This window comes from Leptinotarsa decemlineata, unplaced genomic scaffold (genome assembly GCF_025532065.1).
Source record: "Leptinotarsa decemlineata unplaced genomic scaffold, Ldec_3_MD MMD2_P_RNA_scaffold_9, whole genome shotgun sequence".
NCBI classification, from domain to species: Eukaryota; Metazoa; Arthropoda; class Insecta; order Coleoptera; family Chrysomelidae; genus Leptinotarsa; species Leptinotarsa decemlineata.
This window is the reverse complement of record NW_027412536.1, coordinates 5,840,548-5,855,181: the sequence shown is the minus strand read 5'-3', so window position 1 is coordinate 5,855,181 and position 14,634 is coordinate 5,840,548. Positions and strand designations below refer to the sequence as shown.

At 33.3% G+C, this 14,634-nt stretch overlaps 1 protein-coding gene and 1 long non-coding RNA gene across 3 annotated transcripts in view; both read left to right on the top strand.

Annotated features, from left to right (window-relative positions):
• Positions 1–14,634, top strand: part of LOC141480592 (uncharacterized) — a 415,328-nt gene that overhangs the window by 185,303 nt on the left and 215,391 nt on the right. The window lies entirely within an intron of this gene.
• LOC111513126 (myotrophin) lies at positions 9,147–12,272 on the top strand. Of its 2 annotated transcripts, none has more exons than XM_023169288.2 (3): positions 9,147–9,324; positions 9,366–9,485; positions 10,813–12,272. In XM_023169288.2, exons 1-3 carry the CDS (start codon positions 9,253–9,255, stop codon positions 10,984–10,986), a joined length of 366 nt encoding a protein of 121 aa, XP_023025056.1. In that variant the 5' UTR covers positions 9,147–9,252; the 3' UTR covers positions 10,987–12,272. The 2 variants fall into 2 exon arrangements, with proteins under 2 accessions (XP_023025056.1, XP_023025057.1); XM_023169289.2 differs by having other exon boundaries at positions 9,152–9,324; positions 9,375–9,485.

Here is a 14,634-nt window from a genome sequence, read left to right as displayed (position 1 = left end):
TTTGACTCGAATGAAAAATATTGTATACACCCAAAAACTCTTTGCCTATAAAACAAAGAAAAAATTGGAAACAGTACTAACCTTAATTTTGTACAATCTCAAATGAAACGACAAGATTCGGTTTCCCAATGTCCATTAACCCTTTGAACACAATAGCGTATTTTCCTGATGAAAATTCTTTTAAGTGAGGACGATACGCCTCCGTCACTCGGTGGGGCAGAAACGATACTTTATCTCCCAAATCTAACAAGACCGCCTCACCAAATTTTCCTTTCACGATTTTGGCAGTGAATATCCTCTGCGGCATCTCCACAGGCAAATCTGCTACTTTGATACTTGGCTTTCTCTTCACGATCGAACTTGCATTCAACTTTTGTAAATCCATCTGTGAAAAATAAAAAATGAAAGCTTTATGTTTTGATTCACAATATATGCGAATACTATCTCAAACAAACCACGACATGTAAAACATTTGACTGAAATCATCCAACATATATATCGAGAAAAATTTTGGAAATCAAAGGATTCAACAATTCTCCACAACTTTCAATTAAATTACATTTGAATAAATTCATCTGGGGAAAAAGTCAAACCTAAAACACTTACTTTCAAATAGAATCGGTGCACTTGTCACTGGTATCACTTTCAACGGATGCAACTAACTCATTTCGCCATGCATGACGTATTTATAGTAAAATAAGTGATGACATATTTTAAAATGAAACGAAGAGCCTTTGTTTCGTCGCTTTGAGAACTGCGTATCTCCGGATGTAGATTCGACATTGACAGTGATCAATGTCACTTTGGGTTTGAATATAAAAATTAGTGATGACATATTCTGAAATGAAACAAAAGAAAATCAAAGAGTCTTTGTTAGATGCATATTCAGCGTTGACATTGATCCATGTCACCTTAGATTTGAATAGCGCAACAAACACATGAATTCTGCTTTTTTTCCCCCATTTTATTTGAAATGCTACATGTGATGATGCGACTATTATTAGTGAAGATACAACTTTGTGCCCTCTTGACATCGTCTCCGTTTTTTTTTCTCTGTTGATGAATTCTGCATTCGTTTCCCTTTCATTTGATGTGCTGCACGTTGAGATCCAACTATCATCAACAAAGATGTTGCTTAGTGTCACTCTGACATACTGCGCCATATGTGTTTTCTCTCTGTCGATGAATTTTGCATTCATTTTCCTTTCATTTGACGTGCTGTACGTGACGATTCGACAATTATTAACGAAAATGTGGCTTTGTGCCTTTCTGACATGTTGCGTCAGATTTGCTTTTTCTCTGTCGATGAATTCTGCATTCGTTTCCCTTTCATTTGATGTGCTGCACGTTGAGATTCAGTTATCATTAATAAAGATGTGGGTTAGTGCCCTTCTGACATGTTGCACCATATTTGTTTTTTCGTTGTCGATGAATTCTACAATTTTTCTTCTTTCATTTGACATGATGTACGTAACGATCCGAAGTTTTTTTCAATGATTCTCTTTGCAATTCTTCCTATGCTGTTTCACATTAGGCGCTCGATATTATATTTTCCATAGTCTACACATTAAATCATTTGAAATGAGTACCCACACCGACCTGTTGCGACTAGTATAGCGAAAATAAGTTATGAGGTCCTTTTGGCTTCGTAAAATGATTAACTATGTTTTTTGACATCTAAACGAATCCATTGATGTCAAAATCATCGGAATCGGACGACCGGAAGTAAAAACCGGAAGTGACCTGTTTTTGACGGATTCGAAACCTTCTCACCCTAAGGAATCCAAAAATACCATATGTTTCAGTATACGATGATTATTTCATTTTTTTGTCAACAAATTATGTGTTTTGAATCAAATTTTTGCAATTACATTACACTCGTAGTTGTTCATAACCCAACAACTTTTAATTTCAAATATGTTCAATGATTTTCTTCAAATGTGCAATTCTTTCTATGCTATTTCACATTAGATGCTCGATATTATACTTTTCATAATCTACAAATGAAATCATTTGAAATGAGTACCCACATCGGTCCGTTGCTGCTAGTATAATGAAAATAGGTTATAAGGCCCTTTTGGCTTCGACAAATGATTAATTATGTTTCATGACATCTAAACGAATCCATTGATGTTGAAATCATCGAAATCGGAGGACCGGAAGTGAAAACCGGAAGTGGTCGTTTTTTGATGGATTCGAATCCTTCTCACCCTAAGGAATCCAAATATATCATATGTTTCAGTATCCAATGATTTTTTTCATTTTCTTCGTCAATAAATTCTGCGTTTTGAATCAAGCTTCTGCAATTGGAATAAACTTATAGTTGTTCATAACCCAACATATTTTAATTACAAGTTTGTTGAATTTGCAATTCTTCCTATGTTATTTCACATTAGGCGTTGGATATTATATTCATTACGCCATATTTGTTTTTACTCTGTCGATGAATTCTCCATTTCTTATCCTTTCATTTGACGTGCTGTATGCGACGATGTGATCATTATTAGTGAATATACAACTCAGTGCCCTTCTGACAGTTGCGCTATTATTCTTTGTAATAACTCATTCATTATCACACACGCCACCACCTATCACGCTGACTACGTCACTTTCAAGCTTTTAATGTTTTATCACTATTATTATTATTATTATTCGACCCTCATTCTCCAGTTCAATTTCATCTAGCACAATCAATCGAGCGATATTTGATTTCTCCATTCTGATTGGCTGACCGACACCACTCTGTAACAGAAGTTAGGTTGGGTGTTCCACAAGGTTCCGTTCAAGAGTCTGAAAATTCGCAAAATGAATCTTCATATGACAAAGCATGGACTTTAGTCATTTCCTAGTGATGCTAACTTGGTTAGCGAAACGCGTTAAATGATAAATGACTGTAATATTGAGACACGAAAAACCGTTACGACAATAACGATGAAACGATAACGAATGAACGCACGGAAAACGGTCGAAAACGCACGAAAAAACGATCGAAAACGCACGAAAAACGATCGAAAACGCACGAAAAACGATCGTAAACGCACGAAAAACGATCGTAAACGCACGAAAAACGATCGAAAACGCACGGAAAACCACGTATTTTGAAATGTCATTGTCGAATACTTCGCTCTCCCATTGTCCTCACGTTGAGTCCACAAAGCTTAACCTCTCGACACTTTTGGATCTCCTCTTTCTCCTGATTGGTTAACAAAGATACGAGACTTCCGACATGTTGGAAGGCTAGACTTCTGTTGAATCGACATGTTTTTTTCTTAAATGATGTATTTTGAAACGCCCTGTATACACATCAATATCATATTTCAAATCGACATGTTTTTTTCCTTAAATGATATATTTTGACGCACCCTGTACACTTCGACGTCATATTTGTTTTCCAATGATGTATTTTGAGATACCTTGTACACATTGAGGGATCGCACGTTGAAAACTTACAGCCTCGTGGAACTGTTATGTTTTTTTCTTAAATGATGTATTTTGACGCACCCTGTACACTTCGACGCCATGTTTGTTTTCAATGATGTATTTTGAGATACCTTGTAACATTGAGGAATCACACTTTGAAACGATACAGCCTCATTAATCTGTAATGGTTTTTCTGAAATCTGATTCATTATTATAAAATATATCACTTTCGCGCTTCCAATTTTCGTCGAGTAGTTCACGATTAATTCCAAAACCGGCAACGCTACATTACTCCATAAACAATGATTTATTGTACAACTGGCAACGCCGAACCTGCCATGCTGGCATGTATTGACATTTGACAGATGCAGTCTTATGAGTCTAGTGTTTACAGTGTCCTTCTTCAACCAATAGATAGTTCAGCTAGTGACTCGTAGATGACTCTGTGTGTTCTATAACTTAATTTTCAAACCGGCAACGCTACATTACTCCATAAACATTGATTTATTGTACAACTGGCAAAACCTGCTTGCACTAGCAACCGGTAAAACCTCGATCTCCATCTCTCTTTGCATCGATTACGTCACACGCGCCTCTCGCTCTTACACACACATACACATCTTTACATGAAATATTAATTATTTCCCAAATCTAAGTATATTTTCCTATCTTCAATATAATAATGATGATTACAATCTGTATACATTGAAGAATCATACGTTAAAACGATAGAGCCCCGTTAAACTACCATGTTTCTTAAATTATGTATTTTGACACACCCTCTATATTCCGCTCAATGTCCGCCACCATGTTTTTTTCTTAAATGATGTATTTTGAGACACCCTGTACACACATCGAGGGATCGCGTGTTGAAGTATAACATTCCCGTTAAACTGTCATGTTCCTTCAATTATATATATATTGACGCACCCCTGTATACTCCACTCAACGCTCGTTACATTGCCGCCATGTTTTTTTCTTCACTGGCAGCCATGTTTTTTTCTTCACTGGCAGCCATGTTTTTTTCTTCACTGGCAGCCATGTTTTTTTCTTTAATACCCTGTATTTGTTCTCATTCCAAACGCGCTCGAATCGTTATCTTCCAAACCGCGATAACGCTGCTCGATTCTCTGCCGTACGCGTGACCTAGAAAGGAACCAAAAATTGCAGAATGAACCTTAGCTGTTTTCCCATGTTAATCTCCATAAGGAATGGGCCAGAACCGGCCTAGTACCTTTACTGAGGCTCATTTTAACTGTAAGGTAGTGTACCTATATACCGATAATGGGGGTGAATATCTGTCCAATGATTTTAAAGAATTTTGTGTTCAGAAAGGCATAACTTTTCATTCAACTGTTCCACACACCCCACAACAAAATGGTGTAGCAGAACGCATGAACCGTACACTAACTGAAAAAGCACGTACAATGATAATTACCTCTGGCTTAGATAAATCTTTTTGGGGTGAAGCTGTGCTCACAGCAACTTATTTAATTAATATCTTGCCAACTTCTGCTCTGCGAATAAATAAGACGCCATACGAAATGTGGCATGATAAAAAGCCACAATTGAAATTTCTGAAAATATTTGGATCTACCGTTTACATACATAATAAAACGAGAAAATCCAAGTTTGATGAAAAATCTTTCAAAGGCATTCTAGTGGGATATAATCCTAACGGCTACAAAGTGTGGAACGTAAATACGATAAATATGATGGAATCGGCCGATACTTGATGAAAATCCATAACTAACGTATTCCAAAAACACTTTATTGTGAGATTTTCACTAATTTCACAATTTCACTAATTTCACAATTTAGTGAAAATCTCACAATAAAGTATTTTTGGAATACGTAAATACGAGAAGTTTCCTAACGGCTCGCGATGTAATCATTGACGAGACCAATTTCAAAATTACGAGGCCAACAATAGTTAATGAAACCTTATTGCCTAATACGAACCATAAAAATTCTGAAAAATCAGAAGTTCCTTTTGAACAAGGCGAATCGTCCAAAAGTGACCCACATTTTCCCGAAAATAATTTAAATCTAAGGAGAAGTGAAAGAGTTAAAAATCATCCTACTCCCACTTATACCGAGGATCTGGATGAGAATATTAACAATGACATATAAGTCATGTACTCTGTGCAAAATCCTTTTCTAATAATATACCGAATTCCTTTAATGAAATAAAATAAAGGGATGATCGAGATCAGTGGGAGCTAGCAGTAAAGGATGAAATTGAATCCCTCCTTTTAAATAAAACATGGTCGATAGTCGATAAACCCACAAATAAAAACATAGTAGGTTGCAAGTGGGTGTTTACTACTAAAATCGATGAACATGGTAATCCAGTGAGATATAAGGCAAGATTGGTATCAAAAGGTTTTAGTCAACAATACTTAAGTGATTATAATGAAACCTTTGCACCTGTTGCGCGAATATCTACCTTTAGATTTCTATTGGCTTTTTCAAATCAGTATGACTTATTAATCCATCAAATGGACGTGAAAACTGCATTTTTAAATGGTGTTCTCAAGGAAGAAATATTTATGCAACTTCCATAGGGTATTAAAGCTGATGCCAATAAAGTATGCAGATTAAATAAGGCTCTTTATGGCTTTAAGCAATCCTCCAGGTGTTGGTATGAAAAATTTGACAAAACAATGAAAGAGCTTGGTTTTGAAAATTCTTCAGTTGATCCTTGCTTGTATTTTCTTAACAAAAATAATATTAATAAAAATGTATATGTTATACTATATGTCGATGATTTATTGATCTCAACAAAAGATCTATCTACAATGTCAAAATTCAAATCATATTTAATGAGTAACTTCCATATGATAGATCTGAATGAAGCGAGACTTTTCTTGGGAATAAGAGTACAAAGGAACAAAGATACAATTACTTTGGATCAGACAAATTATTTGAAATCTGTATTAAATAAATTTAATATGGCTGAATGTAAACCAGTTTCAACCCCACTAGAAAATAAATTAAATTACGTTGAATTGAATATTGATCTGCCAAATTCGAACCTACCTTGTAGAAATCGTATAGGATGCTTAATGTACGCTATGCTGTGTACGCGACCAGACTTATGTATAACTATAAGCATATTAAGCCGATTTCAAAATAAATGTAATGAAGAGCTATGGAAATGTTTAAAGAGAGTTCTTCGATACATACAAGGATCAATTGATTTAAAATTAACTTTCAAACGTAAATACTTTGTCAATATGCTTGAAGGTTATGTGGATTCTGATTGGGCTAATAATGAGATTGATAGGCGAAGTACGACCGGGTATTTATTTAAGGTTTTTGAAAATTGCACAATTTTTTGGAATTCAAAAAGGCAAACTTCTGTTGCCGCTTCTTCAACTGAGGCCGAATATATGGCACACTTCGAATGTGTGAGAGAGGCAATTTGGCTCAGGAATTTATTAGATAGTCTCAGTTTGAATATTTCAAAACCAATTCCAATATTTAAAGATAATAACAGTTGTATTAGCATCGCTAACAATCCTACAAACCACAAAAGGACCAAGCACATTGATATTAAGTATCATTTTACACGGGAACAGATAATACAAAACAAGATATCAGTTCAATATATTCCTACAGGTGAACAACTGGCTGATGTATTTACAAAACCATTACCAGCAGTCAAATTCATCAATATAAGGAATAGTATTGGGCTAAAATGAAGTAATCGATTAGTTACCTGTCGAAGAATACTATATTCATCTACCTGTCATTATTAACAGATTGTAACATTATTTAGTTGAAATTAAACATGCATATGTGCTCAAAGATCCTTCAGGATTTTATTCTTTCTTGATCTCATTTTTGAGTGGGAGTGTTGAAATATGTATCTAAACAGATGATGTACAAAAACGAATCTACGTTTCCAGAAAGCTGGCCTGATAAGTGTCAAGGGAAACGAATAAAACTGAAGGGTCTTACTTATTTATGACCATGTTTATTTAGGATAATGATTGTGCATTCCTACGTGCGCCGTAATCTTATATTAATGGATTTTAACAATGCCCTCGTTTAGATCTGGGGTGTGAAGATAAAATATGATAAGAATATAACTAGTCAGTCGTTCTTATGTGTCTAAAGTAGAAGCACTGAAATATACTCTAGTGTTCTCCTATTAATTGTGTTTTATTGAACCACTGATGAACTGTGTAATAATTCAATATTGTTACCTCATTTTCTATTGATATCCGTTACTAAATTTTGTGCTGAGTATATAAAAACCTGAATTATTTACGTAAAAAAATGAGTCAATTTCATTATTTTCTTTCACCCTGTAAACCAATTTTGCAAGCGATTATTTCGCAGTAGTAGCTTTCTTCAATTGTTACTTCATGATTTTCTGTCGATTTCCGTCACTAAATTTTGTGCAGAGTATATAAAAAATTGAATTATATGTAAGAAAGCAGTCAACTCAATTAATTTCATTCACTTCGAAAACTTATTTTCCAAGCGATTATTTCAGAGTGGCTTTCTACTATTGTTATTTCATGATTCTCAGTATATTTTTGTTGCTAAATTTTGTGAAGATTATACATAAACTGAATTATATACTGAAGAAATCAGTTAACATGGTAAACATTATCAGTGATAATCATTTCTCCTTCCAAGTGTTCATTTGGACGAGTCTACATATATTCAATCTCTAGTTTACAAAATGATTATCATTTGATATCATTTAGGAGAGTGAAGTTTCACCCTCTGCTGTATCTGTGAAGTTTCTTCAAATTTATTCATGATATTATGACATAAATGTATCAATTATAACTTATACTCCGTACGCTACTGAACGTTCGGAAGTATTCAGAAATTTTGGCAGCTAACTTTAGCAGCCAATTTCACACTGCTACAACCCACTACAATGCAAGTTATAGGCATTATATTGAAAATACCTTGTAAACACTATTTTAATTGTTACTGCTGCGAAAAATCACTACACTCCACAAATTCTGGCACTGATTAAAAGAATAAATTAAATATATATCATAAATGTTTAAACGTATCCGTGTATGCCCTACAAGCGCCATTTTGGATTTTTTTGACACATCGTTGGAATGCCTAATCACTACCCGGTGGCCGATGACTGTCTGCTTTACCCTATCTTTCGATTTAATACCGACAATTCGTCAATAACACTTAAAACACAAAAAATTCATTAACTCACTTCTTAAGTTATCCTAAAAGCACAGTATGAAAAATGAATAGAATTAAATATAAATACAAATAAACCCTGTGTGGTCTATGTTTACAGTTTACTGTGATGACTGCTTGCGCCATCGTAAACGGCGTTGATCTCTGCTAATCAAGTTAGCCATATATCCCTCATTTTACCCCAAACTTTTGCAGGTATGAGTAGATGCACCAGGGTTTTTAGACATCTTACCTAAGCCGCCATATTGGGTCACGTGCTCTATATGGGATTAGCAGTCTAGATGTATGTTATATATATGTTAAAAAATCAAAAGGTCTCCTGAGCAGGAGGCGACTATAAAAAAGTACATTGTTTTTTATTACAAAAAGTGTAATAAAAAAGGAGTGGCAGCATTGCTTCGAGCAAGACCGCTGCGCTCCCCCCGACGAAGCTTCTGTCAAGTTGATAGAAGGAGCCTGGACAAATATGCCCGAGTGGGAAGCAACGTCCATGAAATTAGAGAGAGAGGGAGAGAGAGAGAGAGAGAGAGGACTAGAACAAACCTAATGACAGATTTAACAAGTTTCTGTCACTGTTTCTGTATTTGATTTGTAAATATTTTAATTTTTCTAGGAATATTAGTTAAATAATTGTTCAGGATGAGTGGTGATTTTGTATGGGCTATTAAAAATGGAGATCTAGAACAAGTTAAAGACATAATTGAGAAAAAGGTAATTTAAATTGGGATTTCAATATTCCATTAATCATTTAGATTTTTCAGTCAGTTAATGTTAATGATGAAGTCCAGGGACGACCTCTCATACTATATGCTGCGGATTATGGACAAACAGACGTTATTGAATACCTAATATCTGCAGGAGCAGACGTGAATGTAAGTGTACAAATTTCATGTTCAACTAGTAGAAAAATAAAACATTAAAAGTTTCTAGGAATATATAATGAATTTCATTCCTAGCTGTTGGCTTATGTCACCTAGTAGATATCAGTTTGTTAACATAATTGGTCTGAATAGTAGCACTATGGAATGAAAGTAATTTAGATTTTCTACCCAGAATATGTCACTTTCTCTTAGACATTGATCTGATTCACTTCAAGGTAACATGTTTTGTTTATGAACATAGTTCTTTTGTACAAATTCTGATTGTATGATTTATCTTGTTTACATTTGGAACAATGAAAAAATACATGTGTCAACAATTTGTGCATCTGATATAAGTCCATAAATTGGCACAAACTAATGAAAAATGATATGGCTACTGCTCTGAACAACCTAACCTTAATGAACACATACTTTCATTTTCAAAATGTTCTAATAAAAAAAACATGTTATGATGTTTGGTCAATTTCAAAAAATTTGTCGGCACTCAATTATTCTCTAAAGGTATACTTAATATTCCATTTTTCAACTCGAATATCTGGCAATTCAAATTTTCCAATAGGCAGAACGTTGGACAAAACCATTCCTTAAACTACAGGTAAATATTGTAATTTGTCAAATGGATCGAAAATCAAAGAAATTGTCGATAACTCACATTTGTTCAACTGTTTTGATTGGATGTACTGAGTAAGGCATTATCCAAACAAAATCTCACTCTGATTACAATACACAATAGAATGATAATTTTGGGGATGAATAATTGGATGTTTTTAATATTAATATAAGTTACAAAAAGGATTTGAAGCTTCATAACTCATATTTAATTATATGTGAGATTTCGACAGCTGGTCGTACTGTCATCATCAAGGCTCTATTAGCCTTGTACAACCAGCTGTCGAAAGCGCTTGCATGTAATAGACTTGAAGTGCTACTAAATGTATATTTGGTATTAAATTCGTGATTTATTAATATTGGTATTTATCACTTTTCCCAACAATATATAGAAATAAAATGAAATTTTACATTTATTTATATATTCACTGAAGAGTATCTATATTTGAATATGTGCACAACACCTTTCATATGATGTGTTTTTTTTATTACAGTTGAGAAACCATTCAAGCAATATTATTTTTCAGTCAATGACATTACAAGTGTACTTTTATTGAAGATTTATAATCTCACTTAATGATCTCTAAATCATTTACTTTTCTAGTATGGGTATCAATAAAATAATATAATTATATACAATCCCACTTTGCCTAACATTTACCAATAGAGTATCTTCAAATATGATGATAATTACTTTTTAATATTTTAGTCCAAGGATAAGTTTGGTATCACCGCCCTTTTAGCAGCTATCTGGGAAGGTCATAAGGACTGTGTAAAATTACTTTTAGAAAAAGGTGCCAGAAAGGATGGAGTTGCCCCAGATGGAAAAACGTATTTAGAGTCTGCCGAAAATAATGAAATACGACAACTTTTATCTGCTTAAATTTTGTTTGGTCCAAAACTGTCCAAGAAATGATTGAATTTAGTGAACAAGATTAGTATTAGGTTACAATTTTTCAATTTAAATTAAGCTTTCAAGTTGACCTTTGAAATTCAGTAAAATAAGGTCATAAACAGCAGTATTTGTAGTATATTCTTTCTTGACTGTCACATCTTTCATATATATATATGAAATAGAGAAAGGTTAATGCAGTCAAGCTGCTGGAAAATAATTCCATGAAAATCAAAATATAAATTGATTAGGTGGTTCCACTTATGTCTTGCTTGCGTTTACGAAGTTATTTTTATTAAGTACTTTTCTTGCTTATTCACATATTGTCTTCAATCGAGGACCGCCTGCCCGGTACTGACGATGCCCTATAGGCTGAAACAGCTGTCTACTAGTGGATCTCAAATTGAATTCAATATGATAAAGGGAATAAACATTCTCGAAAGCTCGACCATATGACAAAGAGTATTCTTCAAACAACAGCCCCGCAATTTCAAGATGTTTGAAATTAATAAGTTTTTAAATGAAATGGAGTAGCATTTTCAAAAATAGTAGATGCACATACGAACTTATTGTCAATAAGGTGGATATTTTTAGATCTATATATTATATTTTTTTATTCTTTATCAGTAACATTGGAGAACATTGTCATCAAGAATTGACAGCAATATTCTCATGACTTTATTCTTTCAAGTTATATAGTCGAGTATCTTAGCGTCTGAAGAAATGTACAGTAAAATGGATTAACGGGATATATATATATATATATAATTGAAATCGATATGGAAATGATCAGACTAGTACTTATCTATTTATTTTTTAATTTTCATATATATATATATATATATATATATATATATATATATATATATATACACATATATATATATATATATATATATATATATATATATATATATATATATATATATATATATATTACAATGTAGGTTTTCACGGATGGTAGAATATGATGTGTTGTTTTTCCGGGTGTTCATCCGTTGTGTACTATTCGATAGTCGACGTTTCGCCATCATCTCAGATGGCATTATCAAGACGAGTTACTGCTTCGCTTTGAGAGGTGTAACACCTCTCGAGGTGTTACAGCCTGCTGGCATCGTCAGTACCGGGCAGGCGGTCTTCGATTGAAGACAAAATGTGAAAAACCAAGAACAGTACTTCTGTACTGTACATTTGAAGTTTTAAAAGTTCTACACACCTTAGGTGTCACGTAATTGATGTAAGCTGAAGAAGAAAACAATATAGGATTTTGAGGTCGATTAGTCTCATTTGTAGTGCTATTAGATTGTATTGAAAATTGATCCAACTGGTTATTATTGATATTAAGTTGAACGCCAATGGTAGTTGAGCTAAATAAGATTTTCTTCAACAAAGGATCCGGATAGGAGTTATTTATAAATAATTGTTATGATACATTAAGGATTTTTGAGTGAAACGAAGGATCAGAAATATGGAGAATATAATTTTTCATTTGTTTGACCAAAAATATTTTTAGACTGTTTATGGTACGACCAGTAGTTAAGGAACCTACCAAAACTGACAGGTTTACGATACCAATCATTGTGGAGAGTATTCTCCGGGGTTCTGATGAACTTAGTGTAAAGGGAAGATTGTTTCTCAATTTCTTTTCCAATGATGAATTTTATGTAGGGATCATGACATTTGAAAATATCCACAATCTCAGATATTCCATCTATAGAGAGGAAAATGATATTGTTATTTACATATTTAAAAAAAAGTTTAAAGAGAAGTACCTGTAAGATCAAATCTAGCAGGTTAGGTTAGGAATCAAAAAGTAAGACCTCGTTAGTCTTTAGCTCGCACAAGTTTCGACTTTCGAGAGTTTTCGTTCGTAGAGGGGCGACAGCTGATTAACGGAAAAACAGATTTTAACAGATCCATAACATATACCATCAAAATTGGATTCATGTTAGCTCCATTTGGAGTACCAAAAGTTTGGAAATTTTATCATCGAAAGAGAAATATGTATGATTAAAAAGAAAAGTAATGAGTTGGAAGAAATTGTCTTTATGAATATTACCAAATTGGCTAATACCTCACCATTTTTTATCAATAGCTCTGAAGCAAGCATCTAAATAGATATTGATTAAAAGAAACACATCATCTAAGCTGGCAATTACCAAATTATATGAAATATTCATTATCAAATTCATAAGCTTTAGTTAGAATGTATGTAAGGAAAGAGACAAGTTTCTCAGTGGGAGAACTGATAGAAGCGATAATCGGTCTTAGGTACAGACAGGATAGGTTTATGTATTTTGGGTAATGCATACAATTTCGAAAGTGTACAATTATAATTAGTGACACGCTTTTTTGTTAAATTCATCAATCTTAATATTTTTTTATTAGTTCATTACAATTTCTCTTAACTTGTAATGTAGGATCTTTACCCACTTGAGATTAGTAATCACAATTTTCAATAACTCGATAGGGAGATTAATATATTGGTCTCGGTCAAGAATGACAGTGGTATTACCTTTGTCTGATTTAGTAATAATATTGGGATTGTTTTCAATACATAAAGCACAAATCGAATACAATTAGGTCAAACGCCTAAAGAAGCTATTGTATAGCGAAATACGTTGAGGTTTTGTAAACTGTCCGGTAAAAATCTCACAATAAAGTGTTACGTTGAAGAAATTATGAATCTTCAATTGATAATTCGCATTTCTTATGTAAAATATTTTGAATATTTTTCGAATCAACGATGAATTTTCAATGAATACATAGTGACTTATAATGCACTATTTGGAACCTTTGGTGTAGTGATGAAATTACTGGAGTTTTTTCCCAACAACAAATCGTTATTTTTAACACCTCAACACGTGTTTCGATCACCAAGTGATCATCTTCAAGAGGAATATTAAACTGGAAAAACTTGCAAGGCTAACCATATTTATACTATACAGTATGAATAGGGTTAGCCTTGCAAGTTTTTCCAGTTCAATCTTCCTCTTGAAGATGATCACTTAGTGATCGAAACACGTCTCAAAAATAACGATTCGGTGTTGAGAAAAAACTCCACAGTAATATTCAATACATATTGAATCTGATTTGTGAATCCAATTAGAAAATGTTGCCAACCTTTCCTGAATCATTTGAGGACCTTCAAGGAATAAATGTCTATACCCTTTGAAGATGTTTCGAACCTGTTTTAATTTAACTTCCAATTTTCGATAAACACGTATGAATGCAAAATTGAGAAATGAAAATTTCTATGTTTTCAACCACTTTTATTTGTAACTAAAGTTACTGCAGTTTGAAAATGACCTTATAGGACGAAACTGCAGTAAGTTACAAATAAAAGTGGCAAAAAAAAATGAAATTTCCATTTCTCATAATTCATGATGATCTCCTACCACGTAGTAACAGCTACACCATCAATTTATTACATATGAATGCGTTAATATTTCAAAATTTTCATATTGGGCTGCGAAAATACCTTTTTTGACTAACGTAAATGCACCAACAACTGACCATCTTACCTTTTTTTTTGGCTATATATTTCCGTTATTGCAATACACTATTTAAACACTTCCAATGAATTTATGAAAAAAAAAACCTACATATTAAATTTGCAAATGAAATTATTTATTTGAA